Raw genomic sequence first — 17,094 nt, forward strand, 5'->3', positions numbered from 1 at the left:
ATCCATTTTGACTCTTCTATTATATCTAGTTTGAATGCCGTAATTGTTGACTTTAAATCAGTCTGATAAGTCGCCATCCTTGTTATCCCAGTGCAGAGGGCCCCCGCTGAGTCCCATGGTAAAACCCTGTGCACTTTTAGTGCATTTGGAAACCTCCATCTGAAATGTGCATCCTATATGTCTGCAGTTTGTACATAATATGTGTTGAAACGTCGTCATATGTTTTATGACAAGGGCGTAAGTTTGGTCTCAACAGTGGTAGGGATGATATGACAGCATAACTTGCTTGTACACTTTGGGATGGGACATTAATAAGACCAAACAGATTGGGTGAATGGGATCAGGGCTACATTTCTCAATATATACCTAATTAATTGGTATGCTAAATCAAGGGTGCTTATTACTAGGGCTGCAGCTATCGAATATTTTAGTAATCGAGTAATCGACTGAAAATTCTATCAATTAATCCAGTAATCGGATAAAACATATTTTTTATTTAAAGTAGGCCTGAACGATATATCGTTTAAACATCGCCATCGCGATGTGCGCATGTGCAATAGTCCCATCGCAAGGACGTGCGATAGTTTTTTAATTTCATTTTTTTTAATCCACAAACGTTTGTTTTGAGGAAGGAGAGGGGAAAAAAAGCGCACAGCTTCTCTTTCTCTCCAGCAAGTCATCGGCTCCTCCCCCTCCCCCTGCAACAGCGGAGTGGAAGGAGGAGGGGCCGAACAGCAGAGCGGAGGGAGGAGGGCCCGTTCTCAAAGTGAAAGCAAGCAATCAACACGTTGGAGGAGCAAGGAAGACTGTATCCAAAAGGAGTTTTGGAAGTATTTTGGCAAGAACAAGACTATAAGGGACAAAAAACAGCCCTGTCGACAGTGCCTCGCCATGGTTGCCTCAACAAGAAGTAATCTGTCAAACATGTGGGACCATTTAAAACGCAGGTATCTATGCATTCCTGCTACGAGCTCCCCATCAGAGGCTTTTTAGCACAGGTGGGAACATTGTTACGTGCCAACGTTATTGTCTCAAGCCTGCTATAGTGGATAAACTAATAGTCTTGGCCAAAAACCTATGAGACCCAGTTGAGAATTGCTGAGCAAGGAAGGTGGACGATATGCAGACAAATACATAACACAGCTGAAGGAATGTCTTTTCTTCTTTTAATGTGACAGCTATCAGGAAGGCAGGAAATTTGGGAGTTAAAATGGTTCTGTTATTCATCACAGTTATTTGCAGTTATTCAGTTCAATTATTTACAAGTTCAATTGAGTTTGTTTCTTTTATATTTAAATTTATTGTAAACCGTATTTTTCAAATAACTATATATAGTACAGCTGCACATAAAGTTTTGATACTTAATATTTTTGTTGAAATATTTTTACAACTTTGTTGCCGTTTTGCAGTTTTATATTGTTATATTTTGTGTAAACAACTCAGGGGACTAATGCACTTGCACTTTTATTAGTCAGATTTAATATTTAAGTTCAAATATGTTGACAACTTTGTTGTTTAACTGAGGTTTTTATGTATTGTTATAGTTTGTGAACTCTTTTGTCATATTTAATATTTTTGTTCAAATATGTTGACAACTTTGTTGTTTTACTGAGGTTTTTATTTATTGTTATAGTTTGTGAACAACTCTTTTGTCATATTTAATATTTTTGTTCAAATATGTTGACAACTTTGTTGTTATTTTACAGAAGTTTTTATTTGTTATATTTTGTCAAAAACTAAGGGGACTAATGCACCTGCTCTTTTATTTATCATTTAATGTATTTGCTGCTGTTGAAGTGTAAAATATTGTATTCAATAAATGATCTATTTTGTGCAGACATGACTTCCTGGATACCTTCATACAGAAATCTTCATCATTAACAAATTAAACGGTATTATATGAATACACTGTGGTCACGGTGTGTTATGTAAAGTATTTCCAAACACCTATTCAAGTCATTTAGTGAAAATTTCTTTAAAAAAGATAGATCTTTTTTTTTTTTTAATATCGCAATATAATATCGCAATATATTGCAAACCTAAAAAAAATCGCGACAATAGTTTTTTCCAATATCGTTCAGGCCTAATTTAAAGAGCAATTAATAAATATACATGAGAAAAAGACATTTAATCTAATATTGAACCATTTTCAGTCAATCAGTCTTTATTTTCGATGTACATTGTTGAAAACAGCCAACAATTGCATCTCAGATGTGACTAGAATTTTTTTTTACTGCTTTCACTCAAAAAAACTTCTAGATCTTATAAAAAAAAAAAACCAACATCTCTTACCTAAAAATGTAATTACGCTTGATAACACACATCACTTAAAAGTGTTTTTCCCACGTGTTTCAAGTGAATTTCAATTCGTGTCAAGCTATTTTTAACTTCTAGTTAAGTTTTAAGTTTGTCTAAACTGTAAGTCCTGATAGGATTTTGAGTTTTTGCAGTGTTCAAAATAAATGTATGATACCTGCTGTATTGGAGCACATTAGGGACCAGTTCTACTTGGTGTTTTATCCAGCAATGACTACTGAGCTAAAATTGACAGCATTTTTATTTTACGCCCCCATCACTCTACAGCGCTATGTTTTCACAAATTAAATAAAGCCTGTATGTAAGACACGTTAGCCACGCATCGACAGTGGTCATAATTAATAAAAACGTAGCCCTCCGCAGGGCTAACATTCCGTTATATTTATTAGCGCTGAGAAGTCTACTGCTGTTTACTAACGCCGCCCAGACGCGGCTGAGTCTGTCATTTCGCATCTAGTTCTAAATACATGTGATATCTATGAGACACATCAGACACTACCTGCTACCACCGTAGCATCATACGTGCGGGCATAGTTTTTTGCAACGTCGGTGTAGTTTGGAGCGGCTGTAGTAAGTTTTTTTTAAAAAAATGCTTCTTCCTCTACGCACGTGATGTCAGCGCGTTGTCTTGCATTAAAAGTAGTCCGGGCAAAACGTGATGCTTAGAGCTGGCAAAATTAAACGATTTCTCGAGGTGAATAAAATTACTCTGATCAGTTTTTAAACTCGAGTTGCTCGAGTATTCGTTTCAGCTCTACTTATGACGTTGATCACAACGCTAGTGTGGGTAGCTCGCGGCATCAAACCAATATGTCTAGTTAATTATGTTGAGTTGTGTGAGCAACATATGAGGGAATGCAGCACCCCCTCTCTCTAAGCAGCTTCTTGCTCATATTTTTGTAGTTCTATAGTTTCCAGCAGAGTTCACTACATTTCTCACAGTTTAATTAACGTTAACAGTAATTAACACAAACAGAAGGACACTACTTCTGTCTAAGCAACTTCCTACTTAGTTTTACAGGTTAGCAAGTTCACAATTTATTGTTACGCTAACTCTGATGCAGGTCGGACTTCCAAAATAGCAAAATTAGTGGTGTGTTTCTCACCGCTACAACATTGCCGTCTTTTTAAATTACTTAAAGTGGCTGCTGCTGGCCGAAAAAACTTCTCAAATCCCCTTCTTCGAAGGGGGCGGCATGTTGTTGACATGTATTTCTGTCGGGACTGTGTGAGTGTGAGCGCGTGTCGGGGGTGGGTCAAGTCATCAGCCAATCAAACATGCGTTTGAGATGGGGTGGACCAGCACATTCAGCAAGTGAGAACGTAAATATAAGTTTGAACATAATGGAAATAATTCACTTCATAATGGTAGGGTCAAATTTATCTTTATAACATATAGAAAGACAATCTAAATTACCTATGTAATTAAACTCATAATATAATGCATTTCAGGTTGCTTAAAACTTGGTGGGGACGATTTGAGCATCCTGAAAAGTTGCTAGTGTTATGTCCCTACCGTCCGTATGCAAACCTACGCCCTTGGATTATGATAAATTGCTTTCTTCAAGAGAAGCTTTCAATGTCGTCTCTTAACTTGTATAGCTTGTATAACAGGAGTTCTCGAACTATTTCCGTCCAGGGGCATTTTTTTCCCCCCATGGACCCCCTGAGTAATCCTCATTAAATAATTTGTTTAGCACCAGCCCTTCCCCCTAATTCCAGTCACTCAAGCATTTTGGCTGATCTTCAATTGAGCTACCATTGACAGCAATACGCAATTAAAAAAAAAAAAAAAACTCCCCCCCAAAAAAACTGCCATAAAACTCCAGTTTGAGAACCACTGTTGTAAAACACGCCAGGCTCTCTTTTGTGGAATAATTTGAATGGATTTCCTTCTTCAAAAATGTCTTTGTCCTATGAAGCATGCACATTAATTCACAAGGAAACCAAAAGTTGCATGTTTGGATTATTGGATCGAGTTGAGATTTTCAAAGGATATCTACTCATCAGTCTGGAACATCTCCATAAATCCTAGCGTGCAACGTGCTGTACATAAACTCGGTGGATATGGAGTCGCTGACGGGCCCCCAGGCTATTGCAAAGGCCATATCTGAGACCATGGCATCTGCTGTTTCTCCATCTACTGCCACCGTAGTGCACTTCAAGGTGTCCTCGCAAGGCATCACACTGACAGACAACCAGAGGAAGTAGGTTGAACAGCTGTTTGTTCTATAATCCTTTAATGTATATCTGGATTTAAAAAAATATTTTTACAGCTGCTCACAATGGCCCAAAAAGAAACTGTCAAACAGTTGAATGAGTGCAGTGGATCACCTCCGAATTAGTTTTCTTGCTAATTGACATGTCACTTTTTGTTTTTAGGCTTTTTTTCCGACGCCACTACCCCTGCAACACAGTCACATTCTGTGATATTGACCCTCAGGACAGAAAGTGAGTACAGTTTCTAATTATTTTTTAGTGAGTGACGCCTTTCAACAAGTGCAATGAAAAATGTTACAGCATATCTGCAACGTGTTCCAAATTACCATTAACATTTACACCAACAAACATATTTTCATCTAAACTTTGATTTTTTTTTAGATACACATATAGTACATTTTTAGCAAGGCAAATATATTTTATTTTTTACAAACTACATTAAAATGCAATGTTCTCAGTAGGGTTGAGGTTAGGGAATGATGACCAATCTACCAATATTGTTTATTCATATCCTTACACTGTCATATACAGAATATAGAACCAATACTCAAATACATAGATTAGAGTTGTCCCGATCACATATTTTTGCACCCGAGTTCGGGTCACCTGATTTTGAGGATCTACCAAGTACTGATCCAATACCTCGGCGATTTATTAATTAATTTTATTACAAAACATTTTTTGTGTCTTTTCACAATATCCTTGTCTATTGATGTTGATTATTTTATTGCTTTATAGTCATTAAAAAAATCTTAAACTTTTTCACCCGGTTCCGATCTTCTAAAAATTATGTGCTCGGAGCCTGATTTCCGTTCCCGTGATTGGATTGGGTACATCTCTAATTGCTATACCATTGGATTATTTTGTTGCTTGTAGGCCTTAACTCATTCACTGGCATTGACAGCGATTGACGTTAAATATTTTTGAACAGGGAAGGCTGGCATCGAGTGATCATGTTTCACTGCCACTGACGACAATATGGTCGCTGTCTGCCCCGCTGTCAAATTTGTCTATTGTCGTCAAAGGCAGCTATTAAGTCAACACATGAAAATAAAAATATATAAATTAATTTTTAAGAAACCCGATCTTTTTCACACGATTCCGATCTTCTAAAAATGATGTGCTCGGGCCCGATTTCCGTTCATGTGATCGGATTGGGGGCATCCGTAATTTAGATCTCATGCGTTCCTAAGCAAAATATGGGCGGGGCCATCTTGGAAAATGTCTGCTCCGAACTTCCGGTTTAGAAAGAACAACATGAATGGCGGTTGAAGTAAGCAGTGTGTTGACAAAGTTAAAACTTCAAAATCAAGCCAAAGGAACCCACAGAATTTCCAAAAACGGATTCCGCACGACGTAGATGAAACGTAGTAGATAAGATTGTATGATTGTTCTTATCACTTCGTTGATCATTCGTGGACAAAATTATAACAACCTGTCAGCCTGTGTTGACATGAGGTATAGATTGATACGCCGGCCATTTGATTGACCAAAATTACAAATTATATTATATTTGCCGAATGTAGAAGGGCTGACACGGATTTTGTTGTTACAAGGAAATACTGCAAAGTATGTATATATAAACAAAAATAGTATGTCATTCTTTTTTTATTGCAGGTATTGATCGCAATAAAACATTTGGACAACATGATTCCATTTCTTATTTCATTTAAAATGATTGGTGCAAATGCAAAACAGGTCAATAAATCACAATTTATAAAATTATTAGGGCTGTCAAAATTATCGCGTTAACGGGCGGTAATTCATTTTTTAAATTAATCACGTTAAAATATTTGACGCAATTAACGCACATGCCCCGCTCAGATTAAAATGACAGCAGTGTAATGTCTGCTTGTTACTTGTTACCTGTTTTTTGTTGTTTGGCGCCCTCTGCTGGCGCTTGGGTCCAAATGATTTTATGGGTTTGGAGAGTGAGCATGGTGTAATGACATCAACAATGGCGAGCTACTAGTTTATTTGTTGATTGAAAATTTTACAAATTTTAATAAAACGAAAACATTAAGAGGGGTTTCAATATAAAATTTCTATAATTTGTACTAATATTTAAGAACTACAAGTTTTTCTATCCATGGATCGCTTTAAGAGAATGTTAATAATGTTAATAGCATCTTGTTGATTTATTGTTACAATAAATACAGTACTTATGTACTGTATGTTGAATGTATATATCCGTCTTGTGTCTTATCTTTTCATTCCAACAAAAATTTACAGAAAAATATGGCATATTTTATAGATGGTTTGAATTGCGATTAATTAAGATTAATTATTTTTTAAGCTGTAATTAACTCGATTAAAACATTTTAATCGTTTGACAGCCCTAAAAATTATTAGAAAAAATAGCATACGAGAATATGATATCAGACAGCAGAGCTCCGGAGCGGCTCGAGAGCCTCGCCAAACTTTGACCTGATATTACACGGACCCTCGGTGGCCTACAGACAGGCTTTTTCCCCACTGTCCTCTGTAATTCCAGCTCCAATAGCGTATCTTAAAGTTGCTGCAGTTAAAAAGCTCGTAGTTGGATCTCGGGATCGAGCTGACGGTCTGCCGCGAGGGGAGCCACCGTCTGTCCCATCCTCTCGGTAAAACGCACGTAGTCTTGACATATGTCCATTCACGTACAGTAAGTGTTGATGTGAGGCACATCAACTTGTCTTCCCTTGCTTAACAGCGTTTTCCACCTTACAAAAAACTTGTAACACGAGCATTGATATGTTGCTCCTCTGGGGTTCAGAGGGCAAATTAGGTGAACCAATTCGGCTTGCAGTGTAACTACTGGACTGTCTCAGAAAATTAGAATACACAATATTCTAATTTTCTGAGACAGTCCTGTATATTGTTCTATGTAAAGGACGTCAGCCAAGGTCGGCCCCCCACATTTTTACCACGCCAAATCTGGTCCCCTTTGCAAAAAGTTTGGACACCCCTGCTTTAAATGGTGGATTAATGTACAGGACTGTCTCAGAAAATTAGAATATTGTGTATTCTAATTTTCTGAGACAGTCCAGTATATGTGATGACAGAGTAGAGGACATGAGTTGAGCTACAAGCTGTTTTTACTCCACAGCAGAGGAAAAAGTCGTTTTTTTATTTTTATTTTTATTAAAACAAACATACCGTATATGTACATAACAGAAGATAACAAAAGAAATGGCCATTTAAAAAAAAAAAAAATTCAACCATTCGCATACACGTTTCTGAATATATAAATACACAATAAAACGTATACCTTGCTTTTAAATTCGACATAGGAAGCATATTTATACCTTGGAGATTCTTAATAAATCTGTATGTAACAACCGTTTTTAACATGTACAAACTGCTTTCCGCTAGGGTATGCTACATCATTATCTTCCTATGCTAGGCCGTTAGCTCTGCAGGTTAGCATAGAACACCATCCCGTTTGACTCAAAAACGCTCAACAAACACCGTTTTTTTTTTTTTTTTTTTTGCTTTTCACACCATATATTAGAATCCTAAACCTTTTCTAACAGTGATAATACATGCTAAACAGATGGATGCAAAGTTTTAACCAACCTGTGATGACAGAGTAGAGGACATAAAATGAGCTATAAGCCGTTTTTACTCCACGGCAAAGGAAAAGTAATTTCTTCCTCTGTGGCGCCTCCACTCTTCCCCGTCAGAGCGCAACATGTGCCATCCACTGGCCAACGTAGGAATTACATTTAACTCAAAAGAGCTCATGTTAGAATCAAAATATGTCAAAGTTAAATAATTTAACACGAAGAAAGAAAGAAAAAAACAATTGTAGGGGGTGTTTTACTTTTAAATTTCCAAGCCTCTACAGATACATTGACACAGTTGTGCCATGCTACACCTACTGATTAGCAACAGGCTAGCAGTGGATAAAGTTGTTGTAGTAACATACATTTAGTATTTTTTGACCACCGGACACATGAAAATGCAGGGATAGGAAGAACATACCTTCCATAACACAGCGGAAACATGGCTACAAAAACACCTGGTCTTTGTGGTGGCACGAGCTTGGTTCCACATCTGCCTTCATTAACATGTTGTCCTCCTGTCATGTCCTGTCGTGATGATGGCAGATGGATGCGGTATTTCCAAATTGTCTTTTTTAAGAGATTTCGATGAGTAATGTTACTCCAGCTCCACTGTTGTTTTGGATGGAGAAATTCTAAAACAGAAATTGCTAGCAGACATGCGGAAGTACCTCGGAAACTTGTTTATAACAATTTTTTTGTTGAAATCTTACAGGTGGAACAAGCCAGAGGGAGGCACAGCCAAGTAAGTGACAGACGGATTTTATTTTCTTCCCCACCAACAGTTGTCTTTCATTAACCGGCAATCCTAACAAAATATCTTTCCAGGTTGTTCGGTTTTGTGGCGCGTAAACAGGGAAGCACGACAGACAACGTGAGCCACCTCTTTGCAGAGATGGACCCAGATCAGCCTGCTAGCGCCATCGTCAATTTTGTCACCAGGATGGTTACTTTACAAAAGCGATGAGCGTCTTCAAGCAAACCCTGGCACTTTTTCCTCCCCTCTTCCCCTATCAATGCCTTTGGTTATTTTCATGCCCTTCTTTGAATGATGGACACTCCCATCACTTGGACACTTTGTGTTGCTTCTTGGCATGTAAGCATATTTTTGTGGCTGTGTGTATGTATGAATGAGTGTGTGCATGTTGCTTGTGCCTTTCTTTGCGGACGGACTCCAGAGTGGACCTGAGGAAGTGCAGAAAGGGGGCGTAGCTGGATGGAACAATGAGGCAGGAGGCAAAATGATCTCCCATTTGGATGGCGTGAGTGAGTGCAAAGTGTTTATTTGTAGTTTTGAATTGAGACCCAGACTTGACTTTGCAGAGGGAAAAAACAACTGTGGCAAAACTATATAAAAGTAATAGGATTAGGATAAGATGATAGATAGCAACTTGTGTTTTCCGATGAAAGGCCTTTTCATGCTACACTTTGAAACGCACTGCGCACCGCTAATAAACCCATTTATTTTGTATATGGCGGAAAACACAACAAGACTGAAAAAGCAGTTTCTGCTCTTGCACTTCTCTTTAAAAAAACTGCTGTATTTTAAGCCAAAACAACTGTTGTGTTTGATAGAACAATATGTCTATATGCTGCCATTGCAGATTCATGGCGCATTAAGCCCCCAACTATTTTTAGTTTGCCCGTTTTACCCTGGAAACCCTCGTTTACAGAGGTCGTTCAACCCAGCCATGAAAACAAGGTAATTACCGTATTGGCCCGAATATAAGACGGCCCTGATTATAATACGACGCTCTCTCTTTCAAGACTCAAGTTTGAACACCAAATTAATTTCTATACAGAAAATAATTACAGTACATCCGTAACAAATGATTATAACAATATATTTGAAAGAAAAAGCATGTTATTTTACCTTATTAATATCTGAACATTTAAATGTGTAAACTAAAGTGGCTAAAGTGGCTTCTGGTTTTTGAAATGTAAATAAACCAATCTATTGTGATAAAACAACAAAATTGCAATAACTGGATTGACCATCAAAGTGAAGTCTAACTGTAGTCTTGAAACAAATCTGAATAAGGAAACACAATGCAATAAAATAACGCAAACTGGTTAAACTAAAAAGAGTAGCTGAGAGCTGTCATGACAGAACATCGCTTCAAAGATATCTGGCGCCATATATCGTCGTGAATAGGGTGAGTAGCTGAGATCTGTCATGACAGAACATCGCTTCAATGATATCTGGCGCCATCTAGCATTGAAAATGTGTATAATGTCTAGACCGCGAATATAGGACGACCCCCTCTTTTTCAGTGTTATTTCAATGCAAAAAACACTCTTACAGTCTTATATTGGGGCCAATACGGTAAACTTGTTATTCAAAATGTCATTTTTAGCTTTGAATCATTAATTGATGTCTAATATATTGTTGAAAAAAGAAAAAAGACTTTAAAAAATTATTCACTTGCATATTTTAAACTTTTGAACAAATTACATCACAATGAAAAAAATGGCGTCTGTAAAAAAGTCACGGATATCTACCTCGTAACTATCGCTAAAGTGTATTTTTTTGTTACTGAAAAATGGGGGGGAAAAAAACTTTTAAAAGGGTAAATATATGAAAAAGAAAATCTCGACCACTCCTTGATGTCTGCGATTTCTGCCTCGCGACCCTTGTTATATGACCATGTTTCACCCATAAAATCCCCCAAAAATCCAACTGTGGCCATTCACATCTGTGTCTTGACACTCAGTGGTACATGCGACATGGAGTTTTTGGATTGAAACAAGGTAAGTACGCGATAATATCTCATTAAAATCCTGGCGTCTGTAATTCTGCTCTCGCGTGCTCTCACCTCCAGATAAGGTTTTGCTGTTTAAAATACTTTTTTTTTTTTTTTTTTAAATGCCCTCCTGTCCAAAATTTTTCCTAACCCAAAAAATTGAGATTTTAAGCTTTCCAATGATGTATCACACATGCATATCAGACAATTTTGAAATTTGGCCAAATTTGGGGTCTCAGAGCAGAACTTCAAGTCACCTGAATGTTTTCCGCCACACACTTGGCTTGCGCTAGTGTAAAAAGATATACTATACTATAATAAAGAACCAGGCTAGTGCTTGTCTATGCTACGCTATGCTAAGTGAAAGCGCATTTTGCCATTCTATGTTAATAGCCACAACTTATTTTTCTCCTCCAAAGTCATGACTGGGGCTCTGTGGTTTTGTTTATATACAAGAAGATAAAAAGTCAAGTTGTGTGACCTTGGTGGATTGTAAATCTTCACTTTTTGAGGAGTTAACCAAAGACAGTTTTTGTAAAACATAAACAAAAAAGTCGTCAGGGCTTGCATGGCGGGAGAGACGTTTGAAAGTTTTCTTTTGTAAAAACAAATATGGCTGCTGGTTTGTTTCATTGTGTATGTACTGATACTGTAGGTCAATGATGCAACATTGACGGCTCACGAAAACGACATTACAGGGGTTTTTTCATTATTATTATTATTATTTTTAAACAGCCTGTTATGTGCTGTATGTAAATATTTTGCCTTCATGGGTAGGACTGTTAGATGACTTGGTGCCTGACTTTCTTTTATAAAACGGCTTTTATATGGAAAAAAAAAAGAAACAAGGAAAAACAGAACATTCAACTAGGCTTTCTTAATCCTCCTGTGATCTAATTGCTAGCAAAATCTAGGAGAAAAACTAGTTATTCCGCTGGCCTCGTTTTTCCATTTTGTTTTTAATTTTTTTAATATTTCAAAAAATTAATTAGCATTACGCTATGTGATATTTTTTGATTCATAAACGAGCGGGTCATATTGACCCATTTAGTTTTATCAGTCGGAAACAAACACAGCAGGGGTGGTTAACTATCCTAAACGAATGTGCAAAATTCCAATCTTAAGAATTCTGACCTGTTAATAAAAGTTTTTTCAAGCGCAGCCACTCAAAAATCAAAATACAGGTAGTCCCCGACTTACGCGATTTCAACTTTACGATGCCCCCGTCGCTTCATTTTTTGAAGTATTACGCATGCGCACTAATTCGCAGTCTGAGACGCGCAGAGCAAACTGACCCGAATGCGCAGAAGCATCAAAACAAAGAACCACGCACTGTGCGTGCATGACGTGAGTCAGTTTGCTCCGACTCAGCCATGTAAGCAATACTGAAATATTGCTCATTTGGCGCACAATAAGAAACCAAGCATTATCAGGCTTATCCTTTTCTTCATTTTAGTTTTTTATGACTGTAGTCAAGCCGGCCTCCTGCGTAGTAAAAGCCGAGTTCACGCAAGGCGCTAACGCTAATGAATAGCTACATCGCTGCCGTCTTGCGTGCTGCTCTCGCTGACGTAATTGCTGCAGGAATTCCGATTTGGGAGACCTTACAGTTTAGACCGCCGCCACAGTCTGTAAAAATGTGGCCCAGATCGAATTTAAACCACATACGAAAGTGACCGAGATCGGATTTGAAATGGTCCACTTTTATGCGACTTGTCCTGTTCAGACCGTCAAGTTAATGCCTCACTTGAGTTGGAAAAACACGAAAAAATTGGATGCGTGCATTTAGACCTGCGGTCTGAGGGGCCGTTTATATGGTGGCTCTCCGAGAAGACGAAAAATTTCATGTTTGCATTTATTTGGGCCGTCTCCATTCGAAAAATGTCTCAATTCCGCATGAAAACGATGTAGTATTCATGCCAGGCCCTAGGGGGCAGTGCAGATTTGCAAGGCGACAGCGAATGATGCACTTTGACCCCACCAAAGTTCCTCAGCCCGGGAAAAAATATGCCCGCCCACTCGAAGCGATGGCATTTTCTTTTGTTCAAAAGGGCACAAAAATGGAAACATTCAACATATTTAGATTAAAAATATTATTAAAACAGTAACTTAAAGCCGACAGTCCGCCATATTTGCTGTTTTTAATGTTTAGTAGCACCGCTGCGCACGCCCAATGTGACGTTTACGAGTGCTGACTTTATCGGCGCGGTGTCGCGCCACGGGAGCCTTTGATATGCATGCGGAGCTAGGCCCCCTCAATCCCCCACAATCGAAATCTTCCACTTTGGAAGCAGGATTCAGAATTTTCCGTCTTCGCCGACACCAAATGCACGCGAGGCCACTCCGCAACACAGTCATTGCGTCTTCGTGTCGCAGAGTCGCCATGTAAACTGTCCCTGAACCTAGCCTATGTACGCAGGAAGCGTAGAACAGGAAGCGACTGCATGTACATAGGCGCCGGCCCACCCCACACACACGTCACGCACACACATAGCAGCCGAGTGACAGAGGAGACAGCCTCCGCGCACATTTGTTGCTTGTGAAGCATCCAGAGGCGACGGCTGTATAACCCCTTTTGAGCTGTTCATTGTTCGTTTTCAATTGTGGTCGAATACTTAGGAGGAGTTTATCTGATTGTTTTTGATGATGTGCGAACGCTAACTGATACATGCTAATCATTTTTTTATTGCTTTATCAGAAGCTACGTGTAAACACAAATTTAAATTGCTGTTATTGAAGATGAGACTGATTTTATTTTAGTTTCATTCTGCAAGTGTTGATGTCATGAGCAGCTGAATAAAGTCAGCAAACCACACGGACGTCTGACATCGTCATTTCGGAGTTTAGCTCACTGTCTAGCTAGGATTTAGTCCAAACGTCTTGGCGAGGACAGTCCAATGACGTATAATACATGTTTATGGATATATATTAGGGCTGTCAAATTGCGTTAACGGGTGGTAATTAATTTTTCAAATTACGTTAAAATATTTGACACAGTTAACGCATGTACGGAATGACCTGTTCATGCGTTGCCTCAAACAGCTTACAAAGACGCCGTTTTAGCACATAGCACATAGACCGAAAAGGCAGAGAAATGCAAGTGGACACAGGCGTTCATTAGACTGCCCCTTTTATTGGTTTAAGCTTTAGCAGCCACTACTAACAGTCATGGTTGCCCAACTTCCCATCATGCATTTGGGCGGAGCAAGAGGCGATCTCTTCCTTATCACGCTTAATTGAAAACAACGCAGAACATATTGTATACTATTTGCATCCACTACTGACAGTCATGGTTGCCCAACTTCCCATCATGCATTTGGGCGGAGCAGGAAATGATTTTTTTTTAACACGACTAATTGAACACAACGCAGAACATACTGTATACCATTTGCAGCCACCACTGACAGTCATGGTTGCCCAACTTCCCATCATTCATTTGGGCGGAACAGTTAAGTCGTCACAGTATCATTTAGTGAAAGCACAACAAAAATAATATTCCCATCTTTCAAAAAAAAAAATAATGGTCACAAAAAGAAAAACGCTCAATGCAAAGAGAACTGGCATTCCCAATCAAAATTACAATATTACTATAACTTATACTCAAATTTATCTTATAAGAACTACAAGTCTTTCAATACTATGGATCTCTTTAACAGAAATAATGTTAATAATGTTAATGCCATCGTGTTGATTTATTGTTATAATAAACATGTTGAATGTTTATGTCCTTCTCTTTCCATTCCAACAATAATTTACAGGAAAATATTGCATATTTTAGCGATGGTTTGAATTGCGATTAATTAATTTTTAAGCTGTGATTAACTCGGTTAAAATTTTTTTTATCGTTTTGCAACCCTAATATAATATATATATATATATATATATATATATATTTTTTTTTTTTTTTCTCGAGGGTGTTTTGAGGTATTTGAAAGTTTCAGACTTACGCGGAAATCCGGGTTACATCGCCAGCGCAGGAACGGAAGTCGTTCGTAAACCAGGGACTACCTGTCAGGCAAAAATGCAATTTCTTACCCAGAGTGCAAAAAAAAGTGTATCTTTTGTGCGTAAGCGGCTTTATAGACAAGCACTGTGCCATTACACTGTTTTCTTTTTTGAATTGTTGTTTTATAGTGCTCACCAGCTGGCCAAAACTATACATTCACACGCTACTCAAAAGTAAGCTAAGTAAATATATAAATATACATATACAGATATAAATATATAAGGAACCTTCCGATGAAGATATTTATTTTTTGTTGCTTTTTTTGCTCTCTTGTAGACTTGTATTATGTAAAAAGTTATGCAAATAGATGACAAACCAGAACGGAATGCGTTGTATAGTGCATTCTCATATAGGGTGTAAGTGAGTGTATCACTGATTTATTTTAGTCTTGTTTATCCTCATCAAATAATCCTGTTTGAGATGCTTTGTGAGTCCAAAATTAGAGCTATTGTAAAGAAAAATCTGTTGCCCAAGTCGAGCACTTAACTGTAGGTGGAAATGGTTGAATTTTTTGAGAATATGGACATAAATGCTGTTCTGGTGATTCCCAACCACTTCATGAAATTAAATTTTCACCCATGTATTTTGTCCATCTTTCACTTAAATGGTCCTTCAATTTTATTTAATACAAATAATTTGTTGGTAACAGTGATTTGAAAACCGATTCAATTCTCTTCCACTAGATGGCAGAATAAATTAACCTGAGAATCCACTTATTTGCATTTCATTTAACGGGGCTACATTTCACCAATAGTCAGCACAGTTGTGATTACTCCAGCATAATATATACTTGTTGAGACATTTTTATTTGTTAGGTGATGTCTCATGTCATTGTTGCAAAGTAAAAAATTGTGCCTTGCAATAAATGTTGGGAACCACTAGTCTAGGCAGTCGTTGCCCTCTTGTGGTAGACAGTGATTAGTACAAAAAATGACTTTAAAATTGAATACAGTGTTTGAAATAAGTCTGAAACTAGAGAACGTAAAAGGAAAACAAAACAAATAACACATTCCTTATGTTTGTTTCCTGCATTTGCATTTTGAAATGAAAACTCAATTCAATGCATGTTAGATTCAAGGCTGACACTGAATCATGAATATAAATTTAGGACGTGAAATTCTCCAAAATAAACACATAAATGCATAAATAAAAGGAGAGAGAAAATACAGCAATTAAATTTGACATTTCATACAATGACAGCTGTATTTACTAAAAAAAAAAAAAAAAAAAAAAGCCTGCATGCAAGGTGTTGCTACGAAATTACACTATCATGATGGAAAAAAACATAGAGGAAATGCTTTTAAGTGCATGCTGCAGAAATAAAAGGAGTGGACTGGACTAGACAGAATGTATGCCGTGCCGTTCCTTTGCCCGAATGAAGACCCTCATCCACTCAAACCTTCAAATCTTTCCACATTGGACTGCAGAGAATGTGTTGCTGAGTTACGATGTTTGTATAGATCGTGTTGTCATATTTGGTTTGCTACATTGTAATGTATGGCTTTTACTATTCCTGATGGAGAAAATAAAACCAGTTCTAATGACGATAGTCTTTGTCTATGTTCCTGCTTTTTGTGTTTAAAATGGCTTTTCAAGAAAATGATTAAAATTATTGTTCGCTACACACAGAATGATTAAATATGAATTGTTACATACTTTACTGGTTCATCTCTGCCCTGCCTCTGACAATCAAAATGTTTAAACAAACAAAATGACATGACAGAATACTGATAGACTCCAGCACATGTGCAGGGTATTAAAGATATAATGAGGAAGGGCGGGCAATTAGGGATACTCCCCTTTCATTATGCCAGTACTTCTCAAATAGTGGGGCGGGGGGAGCAAAGCGATGCTGGGGGTGGCACATGTGACCTTGGGGAACATAAAGCTTTTTTACCGTACTACGGTACTAGAGTAAAGTGTAATTGCACATCCACTCAGTGGGTGGCAGTGCTGCTCTCATTTTCAGCGTGTGCGCTATATTTTTGAACCGAACAAGAGCACACAGCAAAGGGCACTGTAGATATGAAAAGCTAAGACAAGGAAATATGTGTATGTATATGTAGCATTTGACTTTTGGCTTTGAGTTTTAGTACAGTGGGAGACGATTAAAGGTCTTTTTGTTGTTTTTTTTTTCAGCGAAAACGTGCCGAATATTGCCAACAATCCTTCTGCTTTGTCAGTGTTACATTAGTAAACCGGCGAGCACTGTCAGCATCATGTAAGGTGGCATACCAAGTTGCTCAGTGCAAGATAACTCCAC

At 37.8% G+C, this 17,094-nt stretch overlaps 1 protein-coding gene across 9 annotated transcripts in view; it reads left to right on the top strand.

The window, feature by feature from the left end:
• The window catches only part of tns1b (tensin 1b), a 342,679-nt gene extending 326,304 nt beyond the window's left edge, over positions 1–16,375 (top strand). For 7 of the 9 annotated variants that reach the window (XM_057852347.1, XM_057852346.1, XM_057852350.1 and 4 more), the window contains 5 exons: positions 92–118; positions 4,352–4,523; positions 4,699–4,767; positions 8,797–8,826; positions 8,910–16,375. In XM_057852347.1, coding sequence (XP_057708330.1) covers positions 92–118; positions 4,352–4,523; positions 4,699–4,767; positions 8,797–8,826; positions 8,910–9,048 — 437 coding nt within the window. In that variant the 3' untranslated portion in view covers positions 9,049–16,375. The remainder of the gene's footprint in view (positions 1–91; positions 119–4,351; positions 4,524–4,698; positions 4,768–8,796; positions 8,827–8,909) is intronic. The other 2 variants (XM_057852354.1, XM_057852348.1) reach the window with 1 other exon arrangement.
• Positions 16,376–17,094: the final 719 nt, after the last annotated feature.

The sequence above is a fragment of the Corythoichthys intestinalis genome, chromosome 12 (genome assembly GCF_030265065.1).
Source record: "Corythoichthys intestinalis isolate RoL2023-P3 chromosome 12, ASM3026506v1, whole genome shotgun sequence".
Lineage (NCBI taxonomy): Eukaryota > Metazoa > Chordata > Actinopteri > Syngnathiformes > Syngnathidae > Corythoichthys > Corythoichthys intestinalis.